This window comes from Thalassophryne amazonica, chromosome 9 (genome assembly GCF_902500255.1).
Source record: "Thalassophryne amazonica chromosome 9, fThaAma1.1, whole genome shotgun sequence".
NCBI classification, from domain to species: Eukaryota; Metazoa; Chordata; class Actinopteri; order Batrachoidiformes; family Batrachoididae; genus Thalassophryne; species Thalassophryne amazonica.
The window spans coordinates 70861354-70881403 of NC_047111.1; the positions used below are offsets into that span (position 1 = coordinate 70861354).

General features: G+C 40.1%; 1 protein-coding gene across 3 annotated transcripts in view; it reads left to right on the forward strand.

Annotated features, from left to right (window-relative positions):
- proser1 (proline and serine rich 1) overlaps positions 1 to 20050 on the forward strand; it is a 49697-nt gene that overhangs the window by 16430 nt on the left and 13217 nt on the right. The window contains exons 7-13 of one of the 3 annotated variants that reach the window (XM_034178347.1): positions 2016 to 2117; positions 2647 to 2725; positions 2930 to 3025; positions 5858 to 7250; positions 10960 to 11104; positions 11714 to 11859; positions 19880 to 19890. In XM_034178347.1, the coding sequence (XP_034034238.1) occupies positions 2016 to 2117; positions 2647 to 2725; positions 2930 to 3025; positions 5858 to 7250; positions 10960 to 11104; positions 11714 to 11839 (1941 nt within the window). In that variant the 3' untranslated portion in view covers positions 11840 to 11859; positions 19880 to 19890. Of the gene's footprint in view, positions 1 to 2015; positions 2118 to 2646; positions 2726 to 2929; positions 3026 to 5857; positions 7251 to 10959; positions 11105 to 11713; positions 12526 to 19879; positions 19891 to 20050 lie in introns of those variants that run through there. The other 2 variants (XM_034178350.1, XM_034178348.1) reach the window with 2 other exon arrangements.

The following is a 20050-nucleotide window of genomic DNA, read 5'->3' on the forward strand; positions in this document are numbered from 1 at the left end:
CTGTATATATATGTATATATGTGTCAGATGTCTTCATGATCCGCAGCAGTCTCTGGGGTAGGTTGTTGCACCTCAGTGTCCTCAGGAAGAACAGTCTGCTTGGCTTTCTTGGTGATGTAGGTGGTGTTCAAGCTCCTCAGTGATGTGTACTCCCAGGAATTTAAAGGACATATCGCACTCCAATCAACACTGTCTTTTAAAAAAATTATATACCAGATTATCAATCATTGCTTCCAACAAGTCCTGATGTAGTTGATAGAAATAAAATTAGCCATACAGCGTCTGAAAAATTCACACCAATTCAGAGCTAGGTTTAGCCTCAGGTGCTGAACATTAGCTGCCTGAAGGTCACTCCACCTGTGGTCAGCTACAGTCCATTTCATGATATACTCTAGTACACACAGTCAACGTGGTCTGTTTTTTTTGTTGGTTTTTTTTGTCTCCAAATGTAATATGGCTTTAATTTGGTTTTCAAATAAAATTCTTGTATTTTGTGATCGACATTGTCTCCACCTCTTTGCAGCACAGTGTATTCAGACCCCCCGCCCCCCCCCCCCCCCCCAAAAAAAAACACATACATCTTAATAAGACTGAATAATACTGGTGGTGGCCAAGGTTCTTGGTTCAAACCCCACCCCTGCCACATTTCTCCTTGTAATGCAGAGTTGTGTCAGGAAGGATATCCGGTGTAAAACCAATTGGTGTAAAACCAATTCAACATGTAAATCCACCTCTGATTTTCTGTGGCAACTCCAAGTGCAAACAAGGGAGCAGCTGAAGAGACTTATACTTTGAAAGTGGTGTCTGATTTCACTCCCGTTGTGTTCACACACAGAGCCATGTAGAACTCCACAGTGTGGCACTGTGTTTTATCCACAGGAAAACAGCTTTCCTTTACAGCTTTCTTTCGACATCTCTCAGTAACTTACTTTAGCTTAGCCATCGGTTTAGCGCAGCTTAGCCAATAACGCAAAACATCTGGAAGCTGATCCACGTCGGTTCTCCTGTTAAACTCCAGAGGGATGGGGTCTGTCCATCGGTCCTTGTGCAGTCAGAAAATCACATCGATCAGCGCAAGATGCCAAAGAGGCAGTATTCTCTCACAAACTGCCATGATCACAGTGGTCACCATTAAGTATGAAGCTGCACCTGATTTCTGCAGAAGAGTCACCAGCCCAGAAGATGCACAAATGCCACCCAGGCCATTAGCTTTGGAAAATCCGTCCAACTAATAAGCTACACTAGTCATATGACTCCATCCTTGCAAAATATACATTTGAACAATTTTGACATATTCACTGTTAAAGTAGACACACAAACACACAAATCCCACTGATTTCACACCATAAAAAATTATGTTTCCCCCCATTCATTTTAGGGGCGGGACCTGAGATGATGTCACCAAAATTTATATTCCTCAAAGCTTGGGCTTTCTGAGCTTTTATCAGAGGCAGGTGAAATGAAGCTAATTTCCCCATGTTTATGACTTAATTTCTGTGGGCATATGACACAAAAAATAAAATACATAAATATTTCATAATTCTTTATTTATTTAGAATAGTCAGCTCATTTGACATTTTATTTACTAGTGATACACATTTTAAAACTTCTTCCCCCTTGATTCACAGTCACTGTGATGCTTTTTTTCTTCCTCAGACCTGTTATGACTTGAGGGATAATTTGCAATAATAATAATGATTATTGTTATAGTTAATTATTGATGACTGCAGTTGTTTGTTGCCTGATTTAAAAAACAAAACAGCGTACACTATACTTTTTTGATTGGCTTATTTGAAATTCAACTTGTACTAAAATCAAAATGTAAAAACATTACGGTTCATGTAAAATTACAAGGAGAACACAACAACTTCAAGATTTATTTCCATTGTGGTCCTCAAAAAAAAGAAGAAAAGGCATACACATTATTTCTGATAGTGGTTTTCCTTCTGGTCCCATCCTGAAAAATACTCAGAGACTATAACTGACCATTAAACCTATTTTGTGTGCAACCAAAGGGAACACCTCCAATGAAGAAAGAAGGAGAGAAGAAAGAAGATGCATCTAACAATATGGAGGGGAAAGGAATCGCTGCCCGGATTATTGGACCGTTCAAACCTGTAAGGATGTGAATGAGATTTTTTTTTTTTTTTAAATTGGATGTGTTATGATAATTAAAGCTCACATGACTTATGAGGCATGACATGATTAAGTACCTTATCTACAAATTACTCAAGCTCAGTTCCAGACAATAAACCAGTTTACTATATGAGCTAATGATAAACCACAGTCAGAGTGCTCAGTGGACTAGTGTATAGCTTTATAAATGGCAGTGCAAACACTTCATATATGAGGGTTTTAATGCCATTTGTTAGCTGGCTTTTGTTGTATTTTCTGTTGCAACCTGCACATAGTATTTATTGTCAGAGCTGTTTAACAAGACAAGTCATTTTAAATGTTTTTATTTTCCATTTCAGCGATCATACATTATAATTTCAAAGCTTAGCCCTGCCAGTATTTTTCAAATGGTTGAAATTCTACAGCTTCTCTTGGAATGATAGAAACCTATTTGGTGAATTCTGGCTAATGATGTACATAATCCAGAGTAGGGTATGGGGTCATTATGAAATGCATTTTCTTATCTTATAGTTTCCTTCAACCTACAACCCGCATCGTCCTGTACCCTACCCAATACCACCGTGCAGACCTCACGCTACAATCACACCAAGTAAGAAACAACACACAGCTGTCTCTGTCATATGCAGTATAATTCTGTAAGGTTCAGAGCTCTTTTGGGTCCACCAACAAAGTAAATTATAATTTTACTGCCATCTGTGCTTGATTAACATATTTATTGTTGAGGATGAATCGTATTTTTTATGGTTGCCTGTATATGTGTGGTGGGCACTTAATGTTTGCAACTGCTACTCAGGTGCATACAACAACAACCCAGCCTTTGGTTCTGTGGGAGGGGTTATAACAACCAATGTGCCCCCTCCCCCCTACAACGCCACCCACAAAGTAGCAGGTATGATTTGACAGAAGCGTGAGTACGTGCGTGTGTAGGAAGAACTTGAAGCTTGCTGCCTAACTACCTGGCATGCTGCTTACCTGCACCTCTCCCATTTAATGCCTTTATGACATTCTGTTGCAGTACACCGAGTGACCATGAATGTAGAAACCCTGTATGTTGTAATGCAGTCATACAGATCAGACTGATTAAAAAAATTATTCAAAATTCATATTATGTTGACACTATCTGAGCAATGTTGCTTCAACTCTAGTATTTTTTGAGGTTGTGCATTCTTGATAAATGGCTTTGTTATGTTAAATTTTATTTCAGTACTGTATTTATCGCAGTGTTATATTACTTCATACAGGTATTTTTATATTTCTGGTCAGTAAAAATTTTAAAATATGTTTTGGTGAGTTTTAAGCACAGATTGGTGGTTGGCTTAGACCAGCTTCACACTAATATCCTAGTAATACTTCATTCAGGATCTTTCTTGTGCATTTTTACAATTGAAATGTTTCTTTTTGGAGCACTGGGGAGACCTTTGGTCATAATTTCAAAGGTGGCTAATGTTTAAGGACTTACCTAGATCATATTCCAGGTGAGGACAGTATTTCAGGGTTTTCTTGCCAAATATTTTATTCTTTAAAAAAAATCCCCAATGGTAAAAAGACATTTCAGTTGATCAAATTCTTAAAATATCCATATTTTGCTATATGTTGCATGCAGGGATGCTTTCTGGGTATTCCTCTTTGTTCTGCTTCGTTTCACCTCATAGATATGTTGCCTAGTTTGCTGGATTATAATGTATTCCATTTATGTTTTGAAATTACATTTGTCCATAAAGATACAACAGAAATAGTATACAAATAAGGAATGTTTATGAGTTCAGTGGTACAAATATTTCATGAGGTGTAAGAGGAAATGTTCCATTCAATGAGGTGATATTCCTTCCATTGAACAAATGAAAAAACATTCATTATTTGTTTTATATAACGGCTAAAAATGTTATATTTTATTAATTTATAAATAAGAGAAAGTGGACTTACATTTTGGTGTGCGTTGCTGGTCCTTTGATGTCAACAGGTTCGCGTTGCTGGTCCTTTGATGTCAACAGGTTCCAAACACATCAACACAAATTTTAAATAGCAGTCCAGTCCAATCCAGAATTGTTCTCAGTCAACTTGCAAAAGCAGTCAGACAGTTCACAAACAATCTTGATGATGTAGTCCAAAGCTGAGGCCATGCACTGACTTCTTCATGTACACTGTTGTGTAGTCCAGCGAAAATTTGCGACAGAAATTTGTTGAGCTCCTCACCCTACAGTGGTTCCACTTCACCTAGAGATGTCCCAGATGCCTTACGGCGTAGTGGATTTGTTTTTTCTTTTGTGTTAAAAGAATGAGCAGCGTCAATAAGCTGCTGTAGTCGTTAGTGTGTGTGCGTGGTGTGTGTGCATGGTGGTCTAAGCGTGCAATGGTACAGATTAGGGTTGGGTATCGAGAACCGGTTCTTTTCAAGTATCGTTAAGAAATGATTCGATCCACCAATATCAATAGCCTTTTTGTTGATGATTCCCTTATCGGTCCTTCAGAGCAGCAGTTTTTGAGGGTGTTTGTCAGGAAAATGATCATTCCTCTACGTTGATAGACCCTGCAGCGGCTCTGTAATCAACCATTTCTGCAGCATGACACCACTTTGAAGAGTGAACCAGCGTGAGCCACTGAAGCAATGCTTCGATCCATTGGCTCGTTGGTTCTTTGATTCGCTGCTCTTCAGAAGTGGCAAGTCCGCTTCTTAACCCCTCTCAAAGTCATTAAAATATCGTGAGTCACCTTTGTGTGGATTAAAATCACTAACTGGGACTCTCGTCTTGTTGCAGTCAAGAAACGAGAATCGTCCTCTGTTCCTTTGGCACAGCTCCAAATGCTGCGCGGTTCTCTGCTGAGATAGAGTCCGGTCAGAATTAATAACTTCAGAACGAACTGCCGCTTTAAATAAAATTACACCTCTTACAAACGTTGTAATACAAGCAATAAACTACAATCGACCAAAATCTTTTTTTTTTCCCCTCTCAAAATGAGACGCGCTGCATTCTTTATAAATTACGTCCTGACGTTCAGCACAGCCAGCTGTAAGAGCTCAGCTCAGATGTATGGAAAGACATTCGTGCCAATAATGTCTGAAAGGAAATGCTTTTGACAATAACTACAGATTTTGTTTATTTCTGTTTATGTCCAGGATCCACCATGTAGAGTTTATTATGTCCAAAGTTTAAGGATCCAGTGACCAGTTTCATATTTATTTACTTTAAGACTCAATAAAATGTTGTTCAGTTTCAATTTAATCGGCTTATAAAGCACCAAATCACAACAAAAACTTTCCAAAGGCGCCTCACATAGAACAGTTCAACATAAAAAATTACAATAAATAAAAAAACAAAAAAAAAACAAATACATAATTAAAAACAGAAGTAAAAGAATAAAACAGATAGAAAACCTGTAAAGCCTACTTTTAGTACACAAAAAATTCACAAGCGGTATCGATAAGGGAATCGATAAGGAATTGGATCGATAAGCTGAATCGATAACGGTATTGATAGATAAAATCTTATCAATACCCATCCCTAGTACAGATCATATGGAACCAGATTTGCACGATAAATGGAGCCAATATTGCACCCTATGGAGCACAGTGACAAATGCAATGAATGATCAATATCATGTGACATACAAACCACCGATCAAATGACAAGGATCTATTCAGCCGTTATATAAATATTTATGTTTACTTTTGCTGTGTTGTATAGCAGTCATCATTTTCACATTATGTTTGTCCATCCATCAGGTTACAACAAACCAGGCAATCCACAGAACACCACACCTGGAGTCAGCAGTGGACCGCTCCATATTCCTCATGGGTCCACACCTTCAACCCCTACTCCAGCTCAAGCCTCTCCTGCTCCACTGCCTCCCTCCACTCCTATCACACCAGTTTTCCCTGGCATGGTGCCCTCTCACAACCCTAATGCCCTGTCTCCCTCTCCTGCGCCGTCCCCTTCTGTCATTAAGTCAGGTCCACAAACCCCTAGTGGCCACGTTACCCCCACTCCCTCATCTGTCATTAAAGCCCACACACCCTCAGGCACCCCATGTGGAACACCCGCCCCCAACAGTGGGGGCTTCTCCTCTTCCCCCTTTCAAGCTATTTCCCGTCCAGACACTCCTGCTACCTCCAGGACTGGGCCAGACCCCCTGTCTCAGGCAAACTCCATTATCTCAAATCAGCTGAAAGTTTTTTCCCAGTCCACAGACCAGCAGTCTGGACCAGCCTTCCCTGGTATAGCCTCACAATCAGGTGTCCCCTCTGGGTCAGTGATCCGAAGTTACACCCCCTCTGGTCCATTGTCTGCAACTTCTGGTCCAATGACTCCAGTAAATCCAACCTGTTCTACCCCAGCCCCTAGCCCCAAACCTTCCCCAGCTACTTCCTCACAGGCTCAGGTGCCTGCTGGAGCACATCAAGTTGATCAGCAGCGTGCAGCGCTGAACAGACACCCGGGGGGTAGCAGCAGTGGCAGTAACAGCCCAGTGCCTTCTGCTTTCAAGGGGACCTCTCACTCTGCTACACCATCTGTAGGCCCTTTGGTGGCACAAGCATCTGCTCTGGCACGATCCTTGGGGCTTTCACACTCCTCAGCCTCCCCTCAGGTCTCTCTCCCTAGTCCAGTTGCTATCACTGGACTACAAGCACTTTCCACTAGCCCAGTGCCTTCTCATTATCCTGGCCTGGCAGCCTTCCCTGCCCTCTCATCCTCACTTCCCCCCTCCACTATACCTTCATCACTGAACTCAGTGCCTGCCACTACTAACATTTCTAACCACCCTTCCACATCCATCTATCCAGGACTGGCTCCTACTGCTGCCCCAAGTGCTGCCTCTCCTTTTGGTTTAGGCCTCAACTCTGCTCCCTCTATATTCCCAGGACTCCCCCCTGGCCCTAGTTCTGCTACCTTCCCAGGGCTTGGGGTTTCAGGTGGGGCTGGTGCTGGGAGTCCTGTGTTGTCTTCATTTATGGGGTTATCAGGGGCTACGCCATCTTCAGTAGCATCAGTAGCACCACTGCAAGCAGCAGCAGCTGCTGCTGCAGCAGCAGCAGCAGCAGCAGCAGCAGGGGTCCCATCTCCATCACCAGTTTTACCAGGATTTGCTTCTGCCTTCAGCTCCAACTTCCAGCCAGGGTAAGATGGGCAGTTGTGTGGAGTTTCCAGTGGAAATGTATTTCCTCATTTTGTGTCCTTTAATTTGACTTCGAAGAACACAGCACCAGCTGTAAAAATAAATGTAAGTTGTATGTGTGGTGGTTGTTTTCATATTTACAGTTTGGCTGTAAATGTTGGGTACAGCACAGTGGAAAGTGGTTGGAATTGGTTGTTTGCTAGACAAGGTGGCAGTAGCCGGTTTTGGATTTGCACAGAATTTAAATTTTTTCAGAAAGTTGACAAAACACTGTAGCAGAATGACATAATTTCCATTGAGTGAATGAATGCACCTGCTGGGTTTTGTCTTAGCGCATGGGTTAAAGTTCTCCATCACCACAACGGATTTCCGTTATTTGGAAAATTTAACCACACATATGCATGCGCACGTGGTGTCATGCGTGTTTTGGGGCCGAAATATGATAGTCTCACTGTCAAAGCAACATCCCATTCTGCGCTAATCAAAGCAGCAGCAATGTCAACGTGGACTGCGGAGGAAGGGACTGTGTGAATTTTCACTCCTCTCCGCTCTGTTTACTGCTTGCCATGAGCCACCGTTCTTTTCCTCCCTGTCTTTGTGGGAATATTGGCAGACACTCCCCAAGTAGAGCGGGGTGTGGTTTTGGTTTGAACCAATGAAGCATTGATCCGACTCACTGTTTCAATGGTTTCGCTTTATATATATATATATATATATATATATATATATATATATATATATATATATATATATATATATATATATATATATATATATATATATATATATATATATATATATATATATATATGTCTGTGAGTAATATTTACCTTTTTTATATTAAACCGACCTGTTGTGGTCTTCTAAAACAGTTGATAGATGTATTTTATAACTTAAAAACGGGACAGATGCTAACGCGTTAGCATGTGTATGGCGTTTTCAGTGTTAAAGTTAGCATTAAGCTGTTCGCATCTCAGCACAGTTTGTGTGCATGTTTTCTGTATAATAAATAATTAATGGCTTAGTGTTTGTTGTTGTAAAAAAGACAAATGTATTATGAATTGTAATTTTTTTTATTTTTTTTATTTACATAATAATAATAATAATACCAACAACAACAAAAGTAATAACTAATATTGCTACAATTTTAGAGAAACAGACAAAAAGATCCTGATAAAACAAAACACAACAGAAATGGTAAAACCAAGTAACAATGAACATAAATAAATAAATAAATATAGAAATAAAAAACTGTTAACTGTGAACACCTAGTGACTCTTAAACCTCCACTTCATCCCTGTTTACTTTGTGAACAGCAGAAAAACATTGTCAGTTGCTTTAGGCCCTAATTTTGTATTTTATTGACTGTACAGCGACACAGCACCCATTTGGTGGATTCACTGGATTAGAACAAATCAAAATACTACAGAAGACAAAGAATTTTTACTTGACAGTTTGAAGTGAGTTTTCTTTGTTTCAGAAGACTTCATTCCCATTAAAATTCACCAGAATATACAAAATTTGACTTGCTCTTTTAAAACATTTCTGGGGGAGCACCCCCAGACCCCTCCATAATCAATAGTATGTTTTTACTTCACACTTTGAAGTGACTTTTCTTTGTTTCAGTGGGCTTCATACTCATTAAAATTCACCAGAATATACAAAATTTGACTTGCTCTTTAAAAAAAAATTCTGGGGGAGATCCCCCAGATGCCCCATAATCAATACTATGTTTTTACTTCACAGAGTGAAGTGTTTTATTTGATTCAGAGGGCTTCATACCTGTTAAAATTCACCAGAATACACAAAATTTGACTTGGTCTTTAAAAAATGTTCGGGGGGAGCACCCCCAGACTCCCCAGAATCAAGACTACACCCCCCCCCCCCCCCCACCCCACCCCCCCGTCTCTCCTTAGAGGCTATTTAAAATAGATTTGTATACTGTATAATTTGTTTATTGTATTTATTGAGGAAAAAAGAGTGTGCCACATTTTAGGGAATTGCTGACATTGATTTTTGCCAGGAAAACATTTCAGTCAGATGAAAATTTATTGCTTTAACCCATGTCTTAGCGATAACTGTCATTCCAGTGAGCCCCTCACTGGAACTGTAATTCTAGTAGTCATAGCAACATATGAGAAAGTCTTGATAAATATTGCCATCTTGTTTTTTTTTTTTGTTTTTTTACATCAGTATTGCTGCAAAGTAATCTCTTATGTGGTTTAACAAGCTCTCTATCTCTTTCTCTGTCCACACGTAACATGCCATGTATTTTAGCATGTCATGTGACTCTTTGTACCTCATGTGACCTGTAATAGCGGAACAAGTGCTGTAGGTGTGCGTGAATGTGTTTGTTTGTCTATATGTGGCCCTGTGACAGACTGACGTCCTGTCCAGGGTGTGCCCTGCCTCACGCCCCATGAATGCTGGGATAGGCTCCAGCCTCCCACCCCCATTTAGAGTAAACAGTCGAAGATGAGTGAGTGAGAACTTTGACTTGTGCAAGTTGGAGGGTGATGTAAATACGCCGACTGATTTTCCATTTGGACATACATGAAGTGGCTGAAATAAGGACATAATAAATCATATCCATTTTCCACATTGGTCTTCATCTGATAAGCAGTTCCACTGCTCATAGATGGTTCAAAGTCCATTTGTACTCCTGCTGTCTTTCTGGAAGGACAGATGGAGACTTTCGTTTGAATTGTCTCAGACATAATTGTCAACACCATGTCCAGCTGAATGTTTTGATATGACAGTTGTTTGTACAATATTTTTGTTATACGTCAAGTAAATGTATGCTTTAGAGAGATCACTCAGGGTTTTTTTTTTGTCTGTTTAATATATGATTATTGTCACTGAAAAGTATTACAGGAACACTCTGCCACATATTTTGCATTGCTGGGGATGTTGAATGTGTCGGTAATGTAGATGATGGCGCAATAAAATAGTAAACACTTTATTTCTGAGTATTTAGTAGTGCAAGTTGAAACTGAATATAATTCAGACTCAGATTCTGCTCATAGAAAAAGTTTGTTTCGATCACTATCACTGAAAACTGAAATTCAAACAATAGGATATCTGAATGGTGTTTTGGTACCAACAAACTCACATTCTAAACAGCCCTTTTATGAAAATGAACCTCTTTTCTAAGTCAGTAATGCCTTATTTTCATATTATTTAGTATTATGACTCCGATTATGGTTTATTTTATATATGTATATATACCGGTATATGAAATAAAATGACAGTACTTGCAAATAATGAAAATGACACAACAATATGTTAAAGTTGCCATTGTGTGTTCGTAATGAGATATACAGTGCTCTCCAAAGGTATTGGGCTGCTTGATATTTCTTATTTTAATTTGTTTATGATATATTTTTAATTAATTTACATCAAGTTGTCTGCTTTGAGTTTGAGTTTCAAGAAGATAATTTTAGAAATTTTTATATGACCTGATTTACTTTTTGTATTTGAAATGGCATAAACAAATTAAAATGCATGAAATACCAAGTGGCCCAATAATTTTGGAGGGCACTGTCCTCACAATTAAATGGTACATTTCACATTTGGACTTAAGAACAAAAAAGGTTGTAACTGTTTTTAGTCACCTGTTTTGTGTTTTGGAGAAGCTGGGTCAAATTTGTATTTTATTGCTGTGAAGGAAAAGCGGATATATTCTGACAGCCATTGTTGGCGGTGTTGCAGGTTGAGTGGTGGACTCCAGCCTCCAGGAAGCAGTGGGTTTCCAGGCTTGTTGTCCTTCCCAGGTGTCCCTGGCTTCTCCGCCTCTGCCTCCTCTGCTGCACTCGGTGGCCTCCACAACGCAACTGTACAATCTGCTCTGCTGCAGGTATGCAAAAACTATAATACAGGGTTTACACGGAGCCTTAAAGAGTCTTAAAATCCATTAATTGGTATTAAAATGTCTTTAGTCTTTCAAAAGTCTTAAAAATGCCAAGACATGGGAAGTCTGATTTATTCTTGTTTTAATCTCATACTGAAAAATATCAAAATTAATGGCAATAACCATTTTGTCCTAATTTAGACTAGACAGCAGATCCAAGAAATCTCATTTGTTGCCAAAGCTTCAGAACAGACACTTTGAACTCAGTGGACGTCATGTATCTGATGAAATGAGGAAGTGTAAATTTATTGAAAGTGGGCTGTTCAGGGACCTTTATGCTGCGTGGCTTAAACTAGTAACCCTGTAATGTGCTACAATAAATATTTGGTCAGATTTGTCTGTTACATACAATTATTTATGTTGATATTTTTAAACGTCTTCATTTTTTGGTTATTATGATGTTGGTCTTTAATTGCATTCTGTCTGGCATGATAAAGTCACCTGTTTGAAACTCACCATGATACAACATTTCCACAACACAGGCATCTTTCTACTTTGAGTTTGCTCATAGAGTGTAGATGTGCTACATAAATAAAATTGTATGTTTTATTTCAGGCTCATCCCACGTCGGCCTTGGAGAGTTTTCCTTCTCAGCCCAACAGTTTCACCAGCTACCCTCCAGGTCCAGGAAACCCTTTCCCCCTACAACCAGGCCTGCACCCCCAGCTGGGATGGCAGTGAAACACACCATACACTAACATGCTTATTTGGTTTTAAGCGCTGGCTTGCCAGTCAGCAGCTGACACATTTTATTTTATAGCTTTGAATCATGCTTGTGTTTGCTGAATTACAGTTAAACGTATTGTAAGGAGGAACACAACAGCAAAAAGTCTGAAAACAATGTATACATTAGGGTTAGAGGATGGGAGAGTTGTAGAAGTATTTTACTTTACTCCCAGTGAAAGGTTGTAAATAGAATACTTAGAAGTTGCTTGGTAGGTTTTACAACTAGACTGATTGATTTTAATGTGAGCTCAGCTTTTATTGTTTTTATGAAATTTTCAGTGTTTATTAATGAATTATAGATTTTTTTTTTAAACTATGTATAAGATCATGTAATGAATTGACAGTAACATGTAGTATTTGGAGTCCACCCTCAGTGGAAACGACGTATCATCTGAGTGTTTTGAAGCTAATGTCAGTGTCTTTCTGATTTGTAATGAAGTCACATTTTGAAATGGGAACAGTGAATATTTTTAATCTGTGTGCTGTGTTAAAAAGACATAAAGTCCCACTTGAGTTTGCCACGTTTGTGTTACTGTGAAACCACACTGGTGGCTGTGGGTGATTGCTGTGATTTACTTTGTATGTTTGCAATGGTGACAGTGATGACACTGCTGGTACTGTAATTACAGTATTTAACGATACCTATGGTGATGCTTTGGGAACAGTTTGAAGCCTTTCCTCACTGATATGTGACCTTGAGTTGTAATATGGCGGTGTTCTTCAGTAATTCTCTACAATGTTGTCATTTCACTTTGACTGTACACCTCATACACTCAACAGAAATATAAACGCAACACTTTTGGTTTTGCTCCCATTTTGTATGAGATGAACTCAAAGATCTAAAACTTTTTCCACATACACAATATCACCATTTCCCTCAAATATTGTTCACAAACCAGTCTAAATCTGTGACAGTGAGCACTTCTCCTTTGCTGAGATAATCCATCCCACCTCACAGGTGTGCCATATCAAGATGCTGATTAGACACCATGATTAGTGCACAGGTGTGCCTTAGACTGCCCACAATAAAAGGCCACTCTGAAAGGTGCAGTTTTATCACACAGCACAATGCCACAGATGTCCCAAGATTTCAGGGAGCGTGCAATGGGCATGCTGACAGCAGGAATGTCAACCAGAGCTGTTGCTCGTGTATTGAATGTTCATTTCTCTACCATAAGCCGTCTCCAAAGGCGTTTCAGAGAATATGGCAGTACATCCAACCAGCCTCACAACCGCAGACCACGTGTAACCACACCAGCCCAGGACCTCCACATCCAGTATGTTCATCTCCAAGATCGTCTGAGACCAGCCACTCGGACAGCTGCTGAAACAATCGGTTTGCATAACCAAAGAATTTCTGCACAAGCTGTCAGAAACCATCTCAGGGAAGCTCATCTGCATGCTCGTGGTCCTCATCGGGGTCTCGACCTGACTCCAGTTCGTTGTCGTAACCGACTTGAGTGGGCAAATGCTCACATTCGCTGGCGTTTGGCACATTGGAGAGGTGTTCTCTTCACGGATGAATCCCGGTTCACACTGTCCAGGGCAGATGGCAGACAGTGTGTGTGGCGTCGTGTGGGTGAGCGGTTTTCTGATGTCAATGTTGTGGATCGAGTGGCCCATGGTGGCGGTGGGGTTATGGTATGGGCAGGCGTCTGTTATGGACGAAGAACACAGGTGCATTTTATTGATGGCATTTTGAACGCACAGAGATACCATGACGAGATCCTGAGGCCCATTGTTGTGCCATACATCCAAGAACATCACCTCATGTTGCAGCAGGATAATGCACGGCCCCATGTTGCAAGGATCTGTACACAATTCTTAGAAGCTGAAAATGTCCCAGTTCTTGCATGGCCGGCATACTCACCGGACATGTCACCCATTGAGCATGTTTGGGATGCTCTGGACCGGCGTATACGACAGCGTGTACCAGTTCCTGCCAATATCCAGCAACTTTGCACAGCCATTGAAGAGGAGTGGACCAACATTCCACAGGCCACAATTGACAACCTGATCAACTCTATGCGAAGGAGATGTGTTGCACTGCATGAGGCAAATGGTGGTCACACCAGATACTGACTGGTATCCCCCCCCCCAATAAAACAAAACTGCACCTTTCAGAGTGGCCTTTTATTGTGGACAGTCTAAGGCACACCTGTGCACTAATCATGGTGTCTAATCAGCATCTTGATATGGCACACCTGTGAGGTGGGATGGATTATCTCAGCAAAGGAGAAGTGCTCACTATCACAGATTTAGACTGGTTTGTGAACAATATTTGAGGGAAATGGTGATATTGTGTATGTGGAAAAAGTTTTAGATCTTTGAGTTCATCTCATACAAAATGGGAGCAAAACCAAAAGTGTTGCGTTTATATTTTTGTTGAGTGTAGTTACTGTGGCTTGTAGAGGTGCACTGCCGCTTTATTGTTTAATAGCAATAGACATTTGTTTCTTACCCTGGCTTGTTTTGATTTCCTTTTCCCTTTTAACTGTTGTTGAACCTTTGGATTATTCTCTCGGTCAACCCGTTGATTTATATGTATGTCTTGCCTCTTTTGGCAACAAAGCAATCATATGGCCAAACATATTTGATATGGCTTGCAGTTGCAATGACACCAAAATATAGAGGTTTAAAAAAAAATCAAAATGCTTATTGTTCACTCGTCAAGGTTATTTCATCACTGAGACAATTCGATGAAAGTTTCCGATAGATCAAACAGTTGCACTTTAACCCCCTACCAACTGCCTCATTTTGGCTTGTCAATATCTCACAAATAAAAAGTGAAATTTCCCATCGATGGGATATACAGGCATAGAAGGGGTTTTAATATAAAGGCCACTTTCTTATTGGCACATACTATGATATCATAAATTGTGGATTAAGAACAACTCAAGTAGCAGGATAGTTGTTGAGTATTAGTCAACCATTTTTATTTGAAACCTTATTGAGGTGTTTAATCCCTATATATTTTTTTAAATTAAGCCGTACTACAGTAATGCAGCAGCCACTTAGTAATTTACACAGCATTTTTTTTTTTTTTATGAACGTAATATTGCACAACTTAATGTGTAACTGAGGTGGTCACGAGTCATGAGTCTCATGTCCATTAGCCATGAGACACGTGAGCACCTCAGCTTGAGATTTCACTGGAGCAGTTTCATGTAAACCAAGAGCACCGTGCTCTTAGAGCACAAACCTCTGCTAACACTACTAGTTTCCAATTCCACAAATTTTTACCTTGCGAAAAATTTTCAAGGACAAAGTCCTGTTCGAAGTGTCTTTTCATAAGCGAAATCAGATGTGATAAAATGTCAGGAGTATGTATTTAGTTCATGCACTTGAATCAAAGTTTTTTATGGTGGTGTCAGGTTTTTTTGTTTTTTTTTTCAGCTTTTTCAGTTTCTGAATTCTTTTTCTGGTAATTTTCACAGAACGTTGGTTATGTCTGCTATGCACAATTTGTCATTGCTTTTTGGCACTTCGTTTCCGACTGATAACTGGAAGATAAACAGGCATAAAATCGGTGTAGATAAATCCATAACAGAAAAATTAGTGATTGAGGCAGTTTTGATTGAAATAAAATCAAAAATGTACACCAAATGGACTTTTCAAGATTAAATTCAAATGTCCACACAATCCACATTAGATCAAACTTTGTCAAGCGATAGTGAGTGTCAGTCTGCACATCACTTTCAAATATGAGAGTGATTGGGGGCAATGTCAATCTGTAATCTGAATCAGATCTGGATCGAACTTTGTCAGTCGATAAAGGATACCATCCTACACAACGCTCTGAAATCTGAAAGAAAGTTGATCTTTTTTGACAGAGGTATGCATTGTTGAAAATTCGTTCAATGTTAAAGATAGGGAGTTTTCCAAGGTATTATTGCTTTTGACCTATGACCTTGAAATTTGAATCACTTCTTGCCTATCAGGATATGAATTTTCAGTAAAAAAAAAAAAAAAAAAAAAAAAAAATCAATGATATATGAAAAATTGTGGGCTGCAGGCTGTTCACAAACAAAGAGAGAACCAAATGGGCGAAAACATCACCTCCACCGCCTTTGTTGGCGGAGGTAAAAAAAAAAAAAAAAAAATAGCAACAACTAAATGATCGATTTATTTACAGTCATGGTAGGACATTTACATACACTCAGACAAGAATGTCCTGTTAATTTTTGGCTTTTAATGAGGTGTTTGAACCTTCTGTTGTCGTTAGTGCCACAGAGAGCAGGAATTATTAGACCCTAGGATGTAGACAGCCACACAACAGAGGGATAAGGTGCAACAATGGTGATGATAAAAAAAATACAATCTTAACTTCAAATATCCAAAAATACTTGACAATTTGTAATGGTGGTGGGCATGAAAAACCAAGGTGATCTGCACAGCAAGAGGCAAGGTGACGAACAAACAGTGGGTAACAAAACAACTGTCCAAAAACATGACAGCGAGGGAAAAACAAATGGTGAACCTTAGGTGAAGCTGGAACCAGCGGTGCAACATAAGACTCAAAAGGCAGGACGGACAGGAACTACTTCTCAGGAGGACAAAGTGAAAGTGAAACTTTGCCACCTGATTATAGGAAGAAACCTCAAGCAGACCAGACTCTGGGGTAGCCATCTCCTTTGGCCTATGGCCAAAATATTATTTGTAGTTCCAATTATGGACATTTTACGAATATTTTTTTTATGTTTTCTGCCAGTATTCAGTTTTCCACCTGGCACATCACAATCAACAATTATTGTTTTCCACCCAACACAGCTTTACACCCATTGCTACACTGTGTAAAAACACAAGTCGTCCGTTCGCCCATGGAAGAATGCGGATGGATTGCTGTTGTTTGGCAGCATAATGTGTTTGAGTCCATTGTAGTTTTCTTCTGTTTAATATTCAGACAGCCACACATGGGAACTTCATGAGACATTTGGTCTGTGTGCACAGGGTTGCACATTGGTGCATCAGGGTAAGATCAGGAATGCATCCCTTAACCCCCACCAGCTTAAAAACAAAAAGATGTGAAAAAATATTTGAAGAAAAAAGTTTTTAAGTTTGATAATCTAATGTTTGCCACATTTTCTTAGTCATTATCTTCCAGTGGAAAAAAATGTTGAACATATCTCACTGTGTTCAAAAATATTAAACAAGTTTTCCACAGTCCATAGAAGTAGGAATGAAAATCTGTGATCTGCATGATGCTATTATAGATTGAAGTGTTTGTTTTTTTTTTTGTTTTGTTGGGGGGTTTTTTTTGTTGGTTTTTTTTTGTTTTGTTTTTTGTTTTTTTAGATTCCTGGCTAATTTTTGTGGTCATCACATACTTTAAAATGTCCTCAACTGAAGCCCAGGTCATGATCTCAGTGCCCTAAATAACCAGGGTTTGACATATTTGTGCAATCTGAAATCCTGGAAATCCCGGTGGTTCAGTTTCTTCATTTGATTTTGAGAAGTTGAGAAACTGGAGACGCTCTGAAGAAGTCAAAGATGTGTGGTAAACTAGCAGGCTAGCTGTTTGCAATATCTTAAGTTTGATCACAAAACTGACTAAACCCTCAGCATTTCACATGGTAAGCTTGCTTCAATATTAACCAGGCATTATTTTAATGAAAGTACAATTTGGACTGCATAATACATGAGAAAGAGTTGTTTACTAGTATAAAAATTACATTTTTTAATATCTGAAAATATTACACTGTCATTCCACGAATAAGCGGACTGTCCAATTACGGTGAATCTGACATCTTAATGACTTGCGGTACACTGTGGATAGGATGCCAGTCTATTGCTGGGCCACATATCGACAAACACATTCCCCCTCTCACGGCCAATTAAAGTTTCCAGTTCACCAAACCTGCATGTTTTTGTAAGTGGAAGGAAGACGAGCATCTGGAGGGAGACAACATATGAACTCCACACAGAAAGGACCCGGCGGGAAGCAGTTGCAGGTCCTTCTAGCTAAAGTACTGCTAACGACTAGCCTACTGCGCTACCCATCACCATTTATATTGTGTCAATAATTTAGTAGAACACATTTGAAGGGCAGCAGTTATCTGGTTTCTCTTTCATTCTGGGTGACTATAAGCAAAAGCCAAGCAGTACCTCAGTAGAGAGATAAGAGTGTAAATACTAAACGTCTGTGTGTGACTTAGCGTGACCGCCACAGTCACATCCTCAATTTAATTTCATTTATTTAATTTATATAGCGCCAAATCACAACAAAGTTGCCTCAAGGTGCTTCATACAAGTAAGGTCTAACCAACCCCTAGAGTAAGCACACAGGCGACAGTGGTAAGGAAAAACTCCCTCTGATGATTTGAGGAAGAAACCTCAAGCAGACCAAGGGTCAACCCTCTGCTTGGGCCATGATACTGACACAATTGACAAAACGAATATACAGGAAATGTTGCCCGTGCACAGGACGGGAGGGTTGCAGTAGACAGTACACACCACTCCGGCTCTGGATGGAGCCACACCTCAAACAGAGCAAAAACAGAATCAGGCATCAGAAAGACAACAAATACAGTATAATTTGTCGGCATTAAGCAACAGCAACAGAAGAAATACTAAGGTGATCGCCGGCCACTAGCCAGCTTCACTAAAAGACCCAGACTTTAGATGAAGTTGAGGCTGCGGACCGCTCAGTTTCCTAATAAAATGAAACCAGTCTGTCAATCCTTTCCGTGTCCGGGCCGGGTGAGGTTTCCTGTGTTGACCTACAGCTTGGGACTCCGACGAGGGCGGTTGCATCTCCTCCACTCTCCCTTATCTCTGTTCTCTGCCTTTAACCTTCAAGTCCCTACTTCACCAGACTGTGAATTCCTCAAATTATATTGGATTCTGGATCTATTGGACTACTATTGGATTAACCATGGAATTGATTAGCTGGTCTCTGAACGCTATTGACACCATTTTTTCTACAAGAAGGTCAGGACCGGGGGATCCTACCTGCCCAGATGGAACGTATCCTGCGGGCTATGTCCTCGACTCCTGGGGGTCTTGGCATGTGGCATGCTTGGCACCTTTCTCCATTGAGGACGTCGAGGATTTATTCATTTTTGGTTTCATCGTAGCAGGACTGGTACTTTTTGGCTTATGTGCTGCCCTGATCTACCGGAAAATTGGCAAGACGGCGGCATCAAGAACCACGGCCCCTCACTTGTCTGTCATGATTAACGAGGTTGGCAAGGCAGTGCATTATCAGACTGCGATGACTCTTGAACTCAGACGCAAATTGGATGACATCTTGGAGCAGATGCGTGCCTTGCAGTTGAAGCTGAAGATTTCAGAGGCCGGTGAATATTCTTAATTCCTAATTGGGAACATTCTTAATTCATAATTGGGATTTCGTTGTGCAAGGGGAACTGTTAAAAAGTGATTTCACTGCTGTAACCATAACATTACAGGCTTATCAAGCTTGAAGGACAAATTGCCTGACTGTTTTCTCCTCCAGAGGAATGTCCTTGGCCTTGGTGAGATTATTTGGCTCCTTTCTTATCTTAACCCACAAAGACAATAAACTGACAGATTTACACATGGACAGAGATGAAGCATGCACCATTTTTTTTTCCTTATACCTCCCTTCCTGCCCTCCATCACACATCCCATCCCAGCCACTGCTCACGCCACCCCTCTCCCCTCCGGGGGCTGCGCGGTTTTTAGCTGCGGCAGGACCCCGTTCCCCCCACGCTAGCGGCAGCGTGACTCCAGTTGCAGCAGCCTTCACCCACTTTGCCTCAATTTGGATGATGGACTGCCTCAAGTTTAGTGCACATAAACAATGTCAAATGTATATGTGTTGTCTTTAAGTTTGATGTGTGCCATTATTACGGTAAACAAGTAATAATTGTGGATTAATTGCTGTATTCAGAGGTAATTGGAGTGTAAACGTAATTGCCCCTTTTTTGGGATCAATAAAGTTGTCTGAAGTCTGAGTCAAATAAAGACGCAGGCTCCACTCCTGGTCCTCAGAAGTGTTTACCTCCTGCAGAGTTGTCATAGGTGTCTCCCCTTACTAGCCTGCATCTTGTATGGATGCACAGATTTACATTCCGTACCATGCTGTTTGTATTTGTTAATGATTGATGTAAATAAAGTCCAAGACATAGTCAGTGATTCGGAAATGTTCATGTATCCATCCCCTGACTTACCTCAAGAAAATTG